General features: G+C 34.4%; 2 protein-coding genes and 1 pseudogene across 2 annotated transcripts; 1 reads left to right on the top strand and 2 right to left on the bottom strand.

The window, feature by feature from the left end:
• Positions 1–2,414: 2,414 nt before the first annotated feature.
• Positions 2,415–3,209, bottom strand: LOC145640584 (putative mitochondrial protein AtMg00310). The gene has a single exon (XM_081691836.1). The coding sequence runs from the start codon at positions 3,207–3,209 to the stop codon at positions 2,415–2,417; it is 795 nt and encodes a 264-aa protein (XP_081547962.1).
• A 5,091-nt stretch (positions 3,210–8,300) lies between these two features.
• LOC145639301 (uncharacterized) lies at positions 8,301–12,287 on the top strand. The gene is made up of 5 exons (XM_081690507.1): positions 8,301–8,701; positions 8,804–8,904; positions 10,726–10,844; positions 11,030–11,124; positions 11,943–12,287. Exons 1-5 carry the CDS (start codon positions 8,506–8,508, stop codon positions 11,957–11,959), a joined length of 528 nt encoding a protein of 175 aa, XP_081546633.1. The 5' UTR covers positions 8,301–8,505; the 3' UTR covers positions 11,960–12,287.
• Positions 12,288–12,450: 163 nt separating this feature from the next.
• On the bottom strand, positions 12,451–14,354 carry LOC145638232 (pentatricopeptide repeat-containing protein At4g15720 pseudogene; annotated as a pseudogene).

Genomic DNA, 14,354 nt, shown 5'->3' with positions numbered 1-14,354 from the left:
AAAGAAAAAGGGAGATAGAGAGAAGGCCCGAGAGAGAAAGAGATTGAGAGAACAAAAGAAAAACGGAAATAGAGAGAAAAGGGAAAAAAGGGAGAAAGTGTACACTACAACAAAAGTGACATAAGGTAACAACAATTGGTAAAACTTTAAAAGTTATAAGTTTAATCAATAATTGATGTTTATTTTTTAATTATTGAATTTCAATTTTAATTTGGCAAATTGGATGTTGTCAATCTTCCAATCTCCCTAATCGAAACACCCGATCTGCAATCTTCTTATCGCCCCGATCGCACTACTCAGTTCGCTAATCCTCCAATGGCCTTGATCGCACCACCCAATTTGTCATTCCTCCAATTGCCTTGATCACACCACTTAGCTTGTCAATCCTCCAATCGCCCTAATTGCACCACCCAGTTTGTTAATACTCCAATCACCTTGATTGTACCACCCAGTTTGGAAAACCTCCAATCGCCCTGATCTCAACACCCAGTTTACCAAATTTCTCCAATTGCCTTGATTGTACCACCCAATTTGCCAATTCTCACATCCTTTTTATCGCACCACCTAATTTTCCAATCCTCCAAACGCTCTTATCTTAACACCCAATTTGTCAATCTTCTAATCACCCTGATCACAATACCCAGTTTAAATTTACGAGGTGAATGTATGTATAGTGTTACAAAAGAATATAAGCCGTAATATTTGACTCCTAAAGCTGGAATGTCGTGACTCCTGAATATATTTCATTTAGCAACTCGGAATTATCAACCACTAATGCTTAGATGAATAAGTCATGTAAGCCTCAGCATAGCTCAACCTTCTATATAAATAAACAATCTATAGCATTTAATGTTAATCAATCAATTTTATTCATAGTCTCCATTAATATTCCTATTGACTATATATTTCATTGACACTTTACTAACCAAGGTTGGTATTGTATTAAGTGAATGTTGACTCAATGTGTAATTGTTACATGAAAATTGAAACACCAATAGATTTGTTGCACAATAAGAAATTGAATTCATTTAATTCAGTCAACACAAACAATTGGTAAAACTTTCAAAGTTATAAGGTTAATCGATAATTGAAGTTTATTTTTCAATCATTAAATTTCAATTTTAATTTGGCAAATTGGATGTTGCCAATCTTCTAATCTCCCTAATCGCAACACTCAACTTACAATCCTCCAATCTCCCTAATCGCACTACTCAACTTTTAAAGTCATTCCTCTAATTGCCTTGATCGCACCACTTAGTTTGCTAATTCTCCAATCTCCCTGATCGCACCAGTTTTTCAATCCTCCAATCACCTTGATTACACCACCCAGTTTGTCAATCCTATAATGGCCCTGATCTCAACACTCAGTTTACAAATCCTCCAATTGCCTTGATTGTACCACATAGTTTGCCAATCCTCACATCCCCATCATTGCACCACACCCAGTTTTCCAATCCTCCAAACGCTATGATCATAACATCCAGTTTTCGAATCTTCTAATCTCCTTAATCATAACAACCAATTAAAATTTATGAGAAGAATGTATGTATAGTGTTACAAAAGAATAAAACCCTTTTGATATTTGATTCCTAAAGCTGAAAGGTCTTAGATATTTGACTCCTGAATATATTTCATATGGCAACTCAGAATTATCAATCACTAATGCTTAGATGAATAAGTCATGCTCAACATAGCTCAACCTGCTATATAAATAAACAATTTATAACATTCAACATTAATCAATCAGTTTTAGTCACAGACTTACAATCACCATTAATATTCTTAATGACTATTTCATTGACTCTTAACTAACCTAGGTTGGTATTGTATTAAGTAAATGTTGACTGGAAGTGCAACTGCAACATGTAAGTTGAAACATCAATAAATTTGTTGCATAATAAGAAATTGAATTCATTCAAATTAATAAACACGCCCCAAAATAACATGTTTCCAAACAATACTAATTGTTCACAATATATGTATATATATATATATATATATATATATATATATATACATATATATATATATATGTACCAATTACATGAACACATAAACAACAACTAATTACACACTAATCACCGAAGCGAAATCACCATTGGGGGACCGCGCGCGTAGCGCGCGGGCCAACAACTAGTTAACCTGTAAAAAACATTGTCAGATAAAGCTTCCTGATGCAAATTGCAGTTACTCATGAGAAAAGCATAGCCCGTCTTTACGGTATAGATTCCAGATGGATGCCCTCCCCAGTAAAGAACATCCTTCTCCTCGCTCAATGGCAACTCCATTTCTAGAATATTTTGCGCAGTACTCCACTCAAATCTGTCCCTTATAATAGCAACATTCCAAGACCTTGTATCCGCGGAGATCAAATCTTTGACTCTCCCCGAACCAACCCCCCGTAGAAGATGGCCTCATTTAAAAACCGGTAAAGCACCCTGTACCCATCTCATATTTGCAACCTTAACTCTTTCGCCATCGCCAATCTTCCAATGATAACCTTTGACCATCTTGTTCGCCACATTGAATAAGCCCCGCCTACCCCAAGAAGCATTACCACAAAGACAAAAGTTCGCACTTCCTAGGCAAAGGGGGCACTCATGAGCAGGATCGAGGGAACGACCCACTAAAAGCTGGGTATTACAATGCATTCTAGTCACCTGTTTAAACAGTAGAGCATCATTTAAACATACCATAGACCTTATACCTAGTCCTCCCATCCCCTTTGGTCTCTGGATGATCTCCCTCTTGACCCAGTGCATGCCTTTTTCTCCCTTTGATCCCCACCAAAACCTAGCAATCAAGGAGTCAATCCTATTTGTAATCGAGGACGGCAGCTTGAAACATTTCATTACATGGGACGAGATACTAATTAGAACAGTGTTAATCAAAATCAGTTTCACCGGTTGTGATAAAGCGAGAGTTGCCCAAGATAGAATCCTTTCAGCAACCTTATCCACCAAGTATTTAAAAGCATCCAATTTTCGTGTTGTGAAGTCAATTGGCGCCCCCAAGTGTCTTTCTAGCACCTGGACCCGACCTATGTTCAAAATTGTCTTAAGCCCCTCCTCCTCTTCATCCTGAGCAAACTTACTAAACTTAACATAAGATTTACTCAAATTTAGCTGCTGTCCCGAGATACCTCCGAATCTATCAAGGATATCCACCACATTCCTACACGAGTCTTGGGTCGCATGAAAGAAAACCATTGCATCTTCTGCAAAAAAACAAATGTGAGATTGATGGCGATCTTCGCGTTACTCGAAGTCCTTTGATCAGATTGATATCTTCTGCCATTGTAAACATCCGAGATAGAATATCCATGCAGAACAAAAAAAGATATGGAGAAAGGGGGTCACCCTGCCTTAAACCACATTGTGGTTTAAACATCTCCGAGACCTGGCCATTAATGAGAGTCTTAAAAGAAACCGTCGAGATTAACAACATTTTGTTATATACTAAAACAATTTTTAGATTAAATACAAATTTCTCATAAAATTTATTTAAATATCATAAATGATTGTAAGATGTTGACTAGGACCACAAGTTTTAGGACCACTATTCAAATTAGGAAACTAAATGTGTATTCTTTTCAACTAATTTGAACTTACTATACATGTGAATCCTAATACGGAGTAGAAGCTAAGACAACCCTCAGCTCGACTATATGTCAATATATACAATTAATCACAAGCACAATTGTCCTTCTCTAGTTGTCTAATTTGGCTCAATAAAATTGTGATTCTCTTCATCGTTTAAACTTATATAATAGTCTTGACAAAAGATTCTATTAAAGAAAAACAGTATTACAACCTAAACACAAACTAAACATAAGAACACATAACAACCTAAACACACTAATAAATACCATTACAAGAAGATCGAAGAGAACATAATAGCTAGCAACGCAATAGCTGAGGAGCCAGGACAACCAATTAAAAGAACCGAATCACGTCCAATCAGTTCAGTTCAATTCATTAAACTTATGTAATAGTCCATAGAATTAATTTGTTGCTTTATACCAAAGCAAGCAAATACTTGGCTCGCAGGACCACCCACACCATCACACGTATATTAGGAAATTATTACAAAACTTCTTAGAAATTTGTATGAGTATGACTATAATAATAATATTATTATTAATAATAATAATACTAATAAAACATACTATGAGTAGTAGTATATAAATAGAACAACCTCTTAGAAATTTGTCAAATTCTTGGAAGAGAGGAAATGAAAAGCTTTGTCCGTGGGAAAGGCATAATAGTATAGTTAGGAGAAAGAATGAAAACGACTACGGCTACTTTACTTGTCATGTTAAGCTTATTCGTTTCCTAACCCCTTAAATACGCCACTTTATTTGTTGTACTTAATTAATTTATTTCTAATTATACTTCTATTTGGGAAAGATGATGGTTTGTTGAAGAAAAACTTTCTATTTTTGGTCGTAAAGAAGGACTTGTTTATTGTTTCGTATTTTTTTATCTGTCAAGTTTCGTAACTTCGTCTATTAAAAAAAAAAAAAAAAAAAAAAAAGTTTCGTAACTTCGTTTAAATGGCCCTTCGTTCGCTAGCTACCTCTTTGATTTTTGTCTTTTCGTCTTTTTTGTCATTTAGTACATAAGTATGTTATGTGAGAGCGAGAAATTAAAATATTTGCGTACACAATACTTTATTTTTTGTTCTTTGTTAATACGGTATTAGATGGAATTTCAATGCACACAATATTACAAATCAATGAGAGTGAGGGATAGCTCAAGTGGTCAGAGCTTCCCTCCCGATTCTAGGAGGTCCTGGGATCGATTCTCACCCCCGCCCTTGTGGCTCTCTAAACACCAAAAAAAAAAAAAAAAAAAAACAAATCAATACGTATATTTAAGGAAATTCTATACATTTCGCTTAGGATTACATATAAGGAGCTCAAAATAAAAATAAAAATAAATAAAATTTAACATTAATTACAATGATTTGCGTTTGATTTTGTCATGCATTCCTATGTTATTAATACCAAATTAAGAAAGATATTTCCCCATAAATGTTTATTCTTAGCTCTAAAAGCTACGTATAGCATTATTCTGTACTCCGTATTACTACACAATATACTACTCCGTATTTTAAAAGTATATATCGAAATAATTCTATCAAAATCCTACATAGTTAATTACCTGATTATATACCGTATATATTTTTTTCTTATGTGGAAAAATAGAATTTTTTGGTCAAGGAAGGGCATACAGATAGCGTAAAAGTCTCAATAATACGTACAATTAATAAAGCACGGATTAAGAACATTAAGTGATATACTTTGTAAATAGTACCCCATATGAGAGCATTTGACCATAGGAAAATTGTTGGAGAATTTGTAAAAGGAAAGTGTATTCCCACCAATTTATATTTAGGTTGACAAAATAACTAATTCTAATTATAATTTTCTAAATTATGAGTATCTCATTACAGATTAGATAGTGGAGCAAGACATTTCTTTCAGCATTTTTTTTGAGTGAAATTAACGGCATATACAAACTATAGAGTACTACTGTACTATAGTACAGTACTATCATAAATTCATAATATACCAACTGATTTCCCCCCTAATATTGACTATACATCAATGATTTTTTTAAAAAATAGATTAACCTTATTAAATTACCTATCTGTTTCAAAATAATTTTCCGAGGCTTTAAATAATTTTCTAATCCCGCCCCTAGCACAATAATATTAGTCGTATAAAGATATAATACTATGCACGAAACATGACATGAGGGAGAGACATATTCTTATATGAAGAGTAAAGAAAAAACCATTTTTTTTTTTCACTTAGTATATTTAAATCAGTTGCGGTTTGAATAGACAATCATATTGTGAACATGAGAAACGTAATAATATAATAGGTGCACTATAAGATCAGAGCTGCTCGAAGTTGAATTGATAGATTCAATAGTGAAAAGAAAACAAAATTTTATAAAGTAAGGTTTTTTTTTTTTTTTTTTTTTTTTTTTTTTTTTTTTTTTTATATATATATATATATATATTTTTTTATTTTATTAATATGAAAAGGTGGCAAGAAAAGAACCTCTTATTAGTAATAAGATTTGGTATATTAGTTTAATATTAGGTTATGTAAGGAAGCCCATAATATGTAGTACGTACTACAGATCACAAAAGCATAAACAGAAATGCATGCCAATGATAATCCATTTTGCAAATTGCTTGCTGCAGGCCTTTAATTTGTTTATTAATTTATGAGATTGTTTATTATCAACTTTATAACATTAGAGAGATGCTTAAATTCATAAGATTTGATATTGGTTAATATTTTTGGTTCATCATTACAAAAAAAAAATTAAAACAGACTTAAGTTACATATGATTCAAAATTGCGATGAATAAAAATACACATTGCAATGATACATGTGAAACTTATATACATAGATTTTCAAAAAATGGTCAAAAATTTAAAAATTTGGGCTTATAAATAATACGTTAATAAATAAAATAACAAACCAATGGGTATTCTGTACATACATATAAATAGTAATATCACCACTATTTACCTAATAAGCCAAGGAAAAAATAACTCGATTGTTTGGATTTGCCTTGTAGGTTAGCTGCGAATATTATGTTCCTTCAAAATTTGGATGTTATAAGGAATCAATCTCACATGCTCCATGCCATCATTTTTGGACTATTTGTATTAATCCACACATAATTATTTCAATTGGTCCCAAATACGAATCTATACATTTAAATATCTCCAAATGTTATACGAAGTATTATCTACTGTATTAATTATTACTAAAACAGAAGATGTTGACGTCACCATTGTCCACGTGTTGCTCTTTTAATTAAAAATTTCCCGCCTAAATGCAATGATGATGTCATTTTTTTTTATAGAGCTATCATATTTAAACATTTTTAAAATTTAAATATTGGAAGCTTTTACATTACCACTAATAATTTTAAATGACACACTAATAAATGACCTCCTACATTAATATATGAATTAGACGACGTTTAACAGATACTATATCATAATTTTAATGAAAATAAAAAAAATTAAAATTATAAAATGTACTTAATTACTAAATTTATAATTGACAAAATCAATCCAAAAACTTGTTGAAGTTGTGTTGTCTTGCATCTTTTTTCTTCTACCTTTTTTTTTTCCTGGGTTTGTGAGGCTGTCTATTTTGGGCTCACTTTTCCTTGGTGGTTTTTAAGCCCATATGAATGGGCTAAATAGGTCTTCTTTATTTCCCATCACAATTGTAATGAGTGGGCCAGGTCCAGGCGTCTTTGGTTTCCTTACATGAACCTAACAAGAATACAAACACAACAATTACAAAACAGAAACTTGGTTAAAACTTAAAAGCCGACATGAATGGAAATAAATCAATTATGCATATGAATGTGCCAAAGCGGTATCAATTATGTTTATAATTCACCTTATTTTTACTAGTTTCAGATCAAATTTGAAAAAAATTTAGTTTAGATTACATCAAAATATAAAAATTAAGTTGTGATTATGTTTATAATATTAATAAAATAAATATTATTATTATGAATTAACAAGACTTTAAAATTTAGTCAAATCAGATAACTTGATCTGTTCTGCCGTCCATAAATAATAAGTTTATATCAAATATAAGTAAAAATAAGATACACTAAACATAGTCTAAGTCTAAGATTTTATTATAAAAATGCATCGTAATGATGTATAAGGTAGATGTGAATCCCATTTATTAGTCACGATGATTGGTACTTAATTTAAATCTTGAAGATTAAGGGCCTGTTCTCTTACGTTGAAATTCAGTTTAGTTCAGCTCCTAATTTCCTTCTTATAAAATATTCATTTCAGTTCAGTTAAGTTAAGCTCAGCCAGCTCAGTTCAGTTCAGCTCAGTTCATTTCAGTTTAGCTCCTAATTTCCTTCTCTTATAAAATATTCATTTCAATTCAGTTTAGCCCAGTTCAGTTCAGTCAATAAGAACAAGCCCTAAAAGTTCAAGACTTAGTTTAACTTAACTCTTTCTTTCTTAAAATAGAGCACCAATTATTAATGAGTTCACTTCACATACAAGCCAATCAGACCGCAAACCGAACAATCCAATAACCACCTCGACGAATAGACGATGATGTCATAGATCTTGGTAGTATCTTGAAACAAGAAGAAACCACATGAGTGGATGACAAATAGGCGGCAAACCATTAATACAAAGTAGTAAACAAAACAATCTCCTAAACTTTGATTAAATAAATGATCTAGCTGTTGGCGTACTCAAAAGACATTTACCTTTTTAATCTCATTCAAAACATTAAAATATGATGACATGAATGACCATATCTATCAACTGACCTTTCCACTCAGAATAAAGACACAAACTTTCAAAAAATATCACATTCAACTTTTTATTTCCTTTCATCAAAATTTATCAAAAAATAAAATTTAAAATAAAGATTGGATTTTTATTTGTTTTTGCTGACAATTTTGTGTAGTTGCGCCAGCCATGACTGGAACTCTGAAATGTGTGGTGGTCCCAGTAGATGGTAGCGAAGAGAGTATGAACGCCCTGAAATGGGCCCTTGAAAACGTCACCGTTTTATCACCGGAAGATGGTGGATCTTTCGTCGTTCTTCATGTTCAATCTCCACCGTCCATTGCTGTCGGAATTAATCCTGGTTCTATCCCTTTTGGTGGTCCCAGTTAAGTTCTTCATATTTCCCACAAATTCAATTTTTGATTTTTGTTGAATTTTGATTTTCAATTTTTGATTTTGATTTTTGATTTTTTTGGGGTTGAAATAGGTATGGAGGTGCCGGCTTTTGCAGCGGCGGTTGAAGCACATCAGAAGCGGATTACTGAAGCTATTATTAATCATGCTTTGGAAATTGTTTCCGAGAAAAATGTGAGTTTTATTTTTTCTTAATTTTTTTTGGGAATATAAATTGATTTGGGGTTTAGGGTTCTTCAAAGTATGATCATTTTCTGAGAAAGATGGAGTAATTGAATGTGGAATGTAAAATTGAGGTTGAATTGTTGAAATTTGTGTATTTTGATGAGTTTTGAGGAAAAAGAACGAACCTTGATTAGGGTCAATGATTATTTGGTTTATGGTTAGGATTGATAGATTGGAAAACTTAGTTTGAGCTATGAAACTACAATTTATACTTTAGTAGGCAGCTGATTTTCAGTTATTGCTGTTACTTGGTGGACTTAATCGAGTTGGAAATCGTTGCGATTTTAATCAATTTTTGATGCTAGAGTGTCATTTCGTTTAAGGTTTGTGGGTGTATGTTATGTATGATGAGCTAGCTATGATTGATCATATAGTGAATAAGGCTCCTTTAGTGGAGATTTGGAGAGAAAGGGTGCTGAACTGCTGATTGATCAATGGGTGTTGAAATTCGATTTTGCTGTAAGTGGTTTGGCTTTTGCTTGGCTATCCTAATCCCAGCAGCCATCCTGCTGCATTCACCAATTGAGGTGCTATGGTTTTAGGAATTGTATTTGTATTAGGGGAGTTGCTTTTTTCAACATTTGCAGGAGTTGCTAATAGTAAATTGCAATAGATACCATAACCAAGTTACAGAAGCAATTATCATATGGAGTAGTTTGCTTCATAGTTTTGCTCTGACTTTTGGTGACATTCTGTCCTGTGACTTGTCTAAATGTAGGCACCGCTTGTTTTGTAAGGAAATTGATCGATCAAGCAAAATGGCTTTTTTGCATTACTTGATCGCCAATTTTGAGGTCTTGATGATATTGGTTCAAGTATGACATTTCAACCCATTCACAGTGCAGCTCTGTCCAATTTCTCCAATATCCCTGATGAATTCATTACTTCCCAATACTCCATGTATGTGATATCACTATAGTGGTTTATTATTGGAAATGCTAGGTTATAACAAGGTATTAATTCTCGTCATTAAAGAGTAAGTTGTGAAGCTACTTTGTGGAGATGAACCTTGGCTGGTATAGAGTTGAGGTTGGTAAGCTACTAATAACTTATTCTTACTCCTCCCTCCAGAAGGAAAGAAATAAAGGCAAAGTTGTTGATAGCCATATGAGTGTGTAATAAACTGACCAAGGAGGGGCATTATAGGTAATCTAGTGTTATAAGGTTGATAGTCTTTTGTTTTGTTATATATAGAGAAATAGGGGAAAGGAAGAGACAGGCAGATTTTTGGAGTGAATTCTTATGAGAGTTGCGACTTCAAGTCACTATTTTGAGAGTGGTGACCTAAAGTCTCTAATGTAGATTGGTAGCCTAAAGCTGCGAGCTTGTACAAACCCCCGTTTTCAATATTTTCAATAAAAGATTCGATCTTTTCTCTGTGTTTTCTGTGTTAATTGTGTGTGAGAGAGTCCAGCAAGTTTGAGTCCATTATACAGAGATTGGCCGCCTAAAGTTGCTAGCTTTCACCAACCCCCGTTTTCATTATTTTCAATCAAAGATTCGATCTTTTCTCTCTGTTTTCTGTGTTGAATGTGTGTGAGAGAGTCCAGCAAGCTTGAGTCCATTACAGAGTAATGCGCACTTGATTCACTTTTAATTCCCTTCATCTTGCTCACCTGTGTGTCCCTGTCTTGAACACAGCTTGTTTGATTCTCTTTTCATGCCAATTCACTGCAGTTTAGCTAATGTCTTATAATAACTCCGTTCAAATTTATATCGTTCTTTTTTACCGAGGACTAAAGTTTTCTCTTGTTGGCGACTTTCTCTTAGGTGAATGCCAAAACCCATGTAGTTATTGGAGATCCAAAGGAAAAGATATGTGAAGTTGTTGATGAAATGCATGCTGATTTGCTGGTCATGGGTAACCGTGCTTTCGGTCCCATCAAAAGGTAATTTTTTAAAAATTGTATAATATCCTCACTTGCTTTCGGTCCTAATCAGGGTGTTAGCATTCAAAAGGGTACTTTTTTCTGTTTAAACTTTTAAGTTCGCCCAAAAAGTCATGGGGATTTGACAATTTAGGCTTATACTTATCCAAACTGCAGCTAATCTTGAAAACTTTTTATGATGGCAGAATGTTTCTGGGAAGTGTGAGTAAGTATTGCAGCAACCACGCATCATGCCCTGTTGTCATTGTAAAGAATAACCAAGTTGATGAAGCTTTACCAGGTATTTGCCAAGGCAGTGAGAAGAGGCTTTAAATCATATGCACTTCCCTAATTAACATATACACCATTTTTTTTCTTGTGGTACTTGAGCTCTTTTTATTCTTGTAGCTTATCGCTGCTCAACAAGATGTACTTGGGCATGCATATCTGTTTGTTTTGCCAATTTTCACCTGATTATTTAGTTTGTTGTGATTTGGTGCTTGTATATTTCATGCATTGGCATCATTAGATGTATTAGCTAGCTCCTAGCAGTAATTTTTTCGAAAAAGGCTAGTTATTAGTCTGTTACTTTTCAGTGGTTTTGTAGTTGAGCAGCCTTGAGCTATTATCGCTTTTATAGTCTCATTAGTACATACATTGAGTTTACAAGTACTCTGATTAGGTGTTTATCAGTTATATGCAATCTCCCAACTTGCATTACACAAGCAAGATAAACCAATAGTTTTATAGTTGAACTGATGTTGCTATCAGTTGTGTACATGCTTTAAAGTTTCTGGTGAACCTTCTGGCAAGATTATTGTTTCTGCGTTTGATGTCAAATCTCGTTATACTAACAAGCTAAACAAAAACTTGTGGCACCTTTTATAGTTGGTTTTTATCCTTCTAGTGTCATGTGTAAGTGTTAAGACTTGGGTATTCTTGAAAAACTTTCCATATGTTGGTGTCTGAAGTGAGGTCTCAAGTATGTCAGAGTAATCCAACATGGGTCCTTCAGGTAAAATGAAGAGTTCGAGTAACATAGGTTGCCCTATGCCCTCATGCGGTCATGCCAGATATTTGTGTGATATTATCTTATTTATGGTTTTATCTCTTCTGCAGCATATGGTGAGAAATGACACACTTGCATGGTCTAACTGGGTTTGTTTTCTTCTTCCCTTGACGAGTCGGTGGAATTGCTGGACTATGTACTTTCTATGGCTGCTCTTGGACTTTAGTGATGTTTTTGATTGTGAAGTTTGTCATTAAATGCGATGATTAAATTGATTGTTCGTGCCTGGTCTAAGCTCTTTGTCACTGGACTAAGGTTCCATACTATGTTGTTATTCAATGGTGTTTGTATTGTAGAAAATGATGAAGTTTGTAATATTGTAACTTTGTATAGTATCATCAGCGTTATCTCGTGGGAAATAAAATCGAGGCTCCGTTGCAATAGTTTCTTCATAATCATTCTATTTGTTGTTGCTATATCAATTGCGTCCTGTCTTTAACTTCGCACTTTTAAGTAACACGAAGAAAAAAGTTTTCGTATAGTAAGATTCATCTTACCTAGAAAAGGAAACGAGAAGTTTTTATTTCGAAACGAAATTTGAGATTGTAAAGAGTATCATTATGTTACCAATAATCTTTACAACTACAAGATCCATTTTTAAAATGATGGAATCTATTTACATCTCGCACTACAAAATCTCTCTCAACTATGCTACTAATGAGCTTAAAAGCTTCATGGCAATCTCCACACATCCTTAAATTTTTCATGATTCTTATAGTTTCTCCTTTAGTTATGCTTAATAAACTAAAACCTAAGGCAAGCCTTTCACTATGTAAGTTCACAATTTCCTCTTTCGATTCGTCTTCTACATCAACAAACACCAACCCTTTGCTTCCTCCAACGTAACCTCGTTCCTTCATCCTGTTCTCCAAGTCCTTCAACAATTCCAACACCTCCATGCCTCTCGGACATGAAGAGACATCTCGAGCATAGAATACATAGACTGAATCTTTGATTTCGACCCAGCTGCAACCAGGCTCCTTTCTTACTCCTACGCGTTTCATTTCTGAACGAATACTCTGGGAGTCATCCCAGTTTCCAGTCAAAACATGAATGTTTGACATTGAGACATAAGCAGTGTCTACTTGTTGCTTAGCTTCTATTAACCACTTACTAGCTTCAGCTGCAATATCCAATCTTCCATGAACCTTACTAGCCGAGAGAAGGGAGCCCCACAAGAGAGCACCTTCACTATCGTGTCTTAACTCTATGGTCTTTGCCAATCGGTAAGCCTCATCCAAACGGCCTCTTCTTCCGAGCATGTCAACAACACAAGTATAGTGCTTCACATCAGGGACAACACCGTGTTCTGCTTGCATCGAGTTCAAGAGCTCAAGGCCTCTGTCTACAAGTCCTGAATGGCTGCAAGCATACAAGATGCCAAGATATGTGACATCAGTTGGCTTTATTCCTTTGAGGATCATTTCTTCGAAGAGCTCAAGCGACACCTCTCCAAGCCCGTGCTTTGCAGCAGACATGATCATAGAAGTATATGATATAAGACAAGAATTAAGCATTCTCCTAAACACCTTAAGAGAGGATTCAAAGCATCCACATTTAGCATACATATCGGCGAGTGCAGTAGCAACAACTTCATTTGATTCATGCCCTCTTTTAACTACTGCAGCATGTGTGACCTTTCCATATACCAGCCTTCCTAAGCTCGCACACGCATTAACAACACTAGACAGCATATACTGATTCGGTGGATCATCTGCAACTCGGCTAAATTCCCTGAAAAGCTTTAGTGCTTCATACCCTTGAGCATTTTGTGCATAACCCACTATGATTGAAGTCCAAGGCACAACATTTCTCTCAACCATCGAATCGAAAACCCGTCTAGCAGAACCCAAATCATTTGATTTCCCATACATGTCAACCAATGAAGCACAAACAATAAGATTTGTCTGATAACCATAAACTTCAACAAAAGCATGAACCAGTTTCCCTGCTTTTACATCAGCAAGAACAGAACAAGCATTTACAACAGTCGAAAGCGTAAAGGCGTTAGGAAACACAATGTTTTTGGGCATTTTTGCAAAGAGCCAAACAGCCATATTAGGCTGTTTAGCTGCAGTATAACCCCCCATGAGCGATGTCCAAGAAATGGTGTTTGGGTCAAGCATTTCGTCGAACAGTTGGTGTGCATTATTAACATTCTTACATCTAATATATGCATTGATGAGATGATTGGTGTAGAAAGTTTGATTTAAGAACCCAGATTTGAAAAGCTTAGAATGGGTTGATTGCACAAAATTCAAATCTTTAGAGTATTGAAATTGTTTGATGATTTTTTGGGGTTCAGTATGAAAAAATGACACCTTTTGTCGATGTAAATGGCGGGAAATGTTGATATTGAAGAGGTTTTGTTTCGGAGGCCTCCTCATGGTATTTTTAACGCAATGTTGCGCAATGCACTTTGTATCGAGCCTACACTAACAACATCTATCTTGGTGTAGGAT

This window comes from Chenopodium album, chromosome 7 (assembly GCF_948465745.1).
Source record: "Chenopodium album chromosome 7, dcCheAlbu1.1, whole genome shotgun sequence".
Taxonomy (NCBI): domain Eukaryota; kingdom Viridiplantae; phylum Streptophyta; class Magnoliopsida; order Caryophyllales; family Amaranthaceae; genus Chenopodium; species Chenopodium album.
The sequence above is the reverse complement of the archived record's forward strand: the minus strand, read 5'-3'. Positions and strand labels throughout refer to the sequence as shown.

What these genes read in the sequence shown, in the direction of transcription:
- LOC145640584 (XM_081691836.1), bottom strand. Translation starts at nt 3,209, where the DNA reads ATGGTTTTCTTTCATGCGACCCAAGACTCGTGTAGGAATGTGGTGGAT.
- LOC145639301 (XM_081690507.1), top strand. Translation starts at nt 8,506, where the DNA reads ATGACTGGAACTCTGAAATGTGTGGTGGTCCCAGTAGATGGTAGCGAA. An exon ending in TATCCCTTTTGGTGGTCCCA is followed by an intron (nt 8,702 to 8,803) that starts GTTAAGTTCTTC and finishes GGGTTGAAATAG; the next exon opens with GTATGGAGGTGCCGGCTTTT. An exon ending in GCTTTCGGTCCCATCAAAAG is followed by an intron (nt 10,845 to 11,029) that starts GTAATTTTTTAA and finishes TTATGATGGCAG; the next exon opens with AATGTTTCTGGGAAGTGTGA.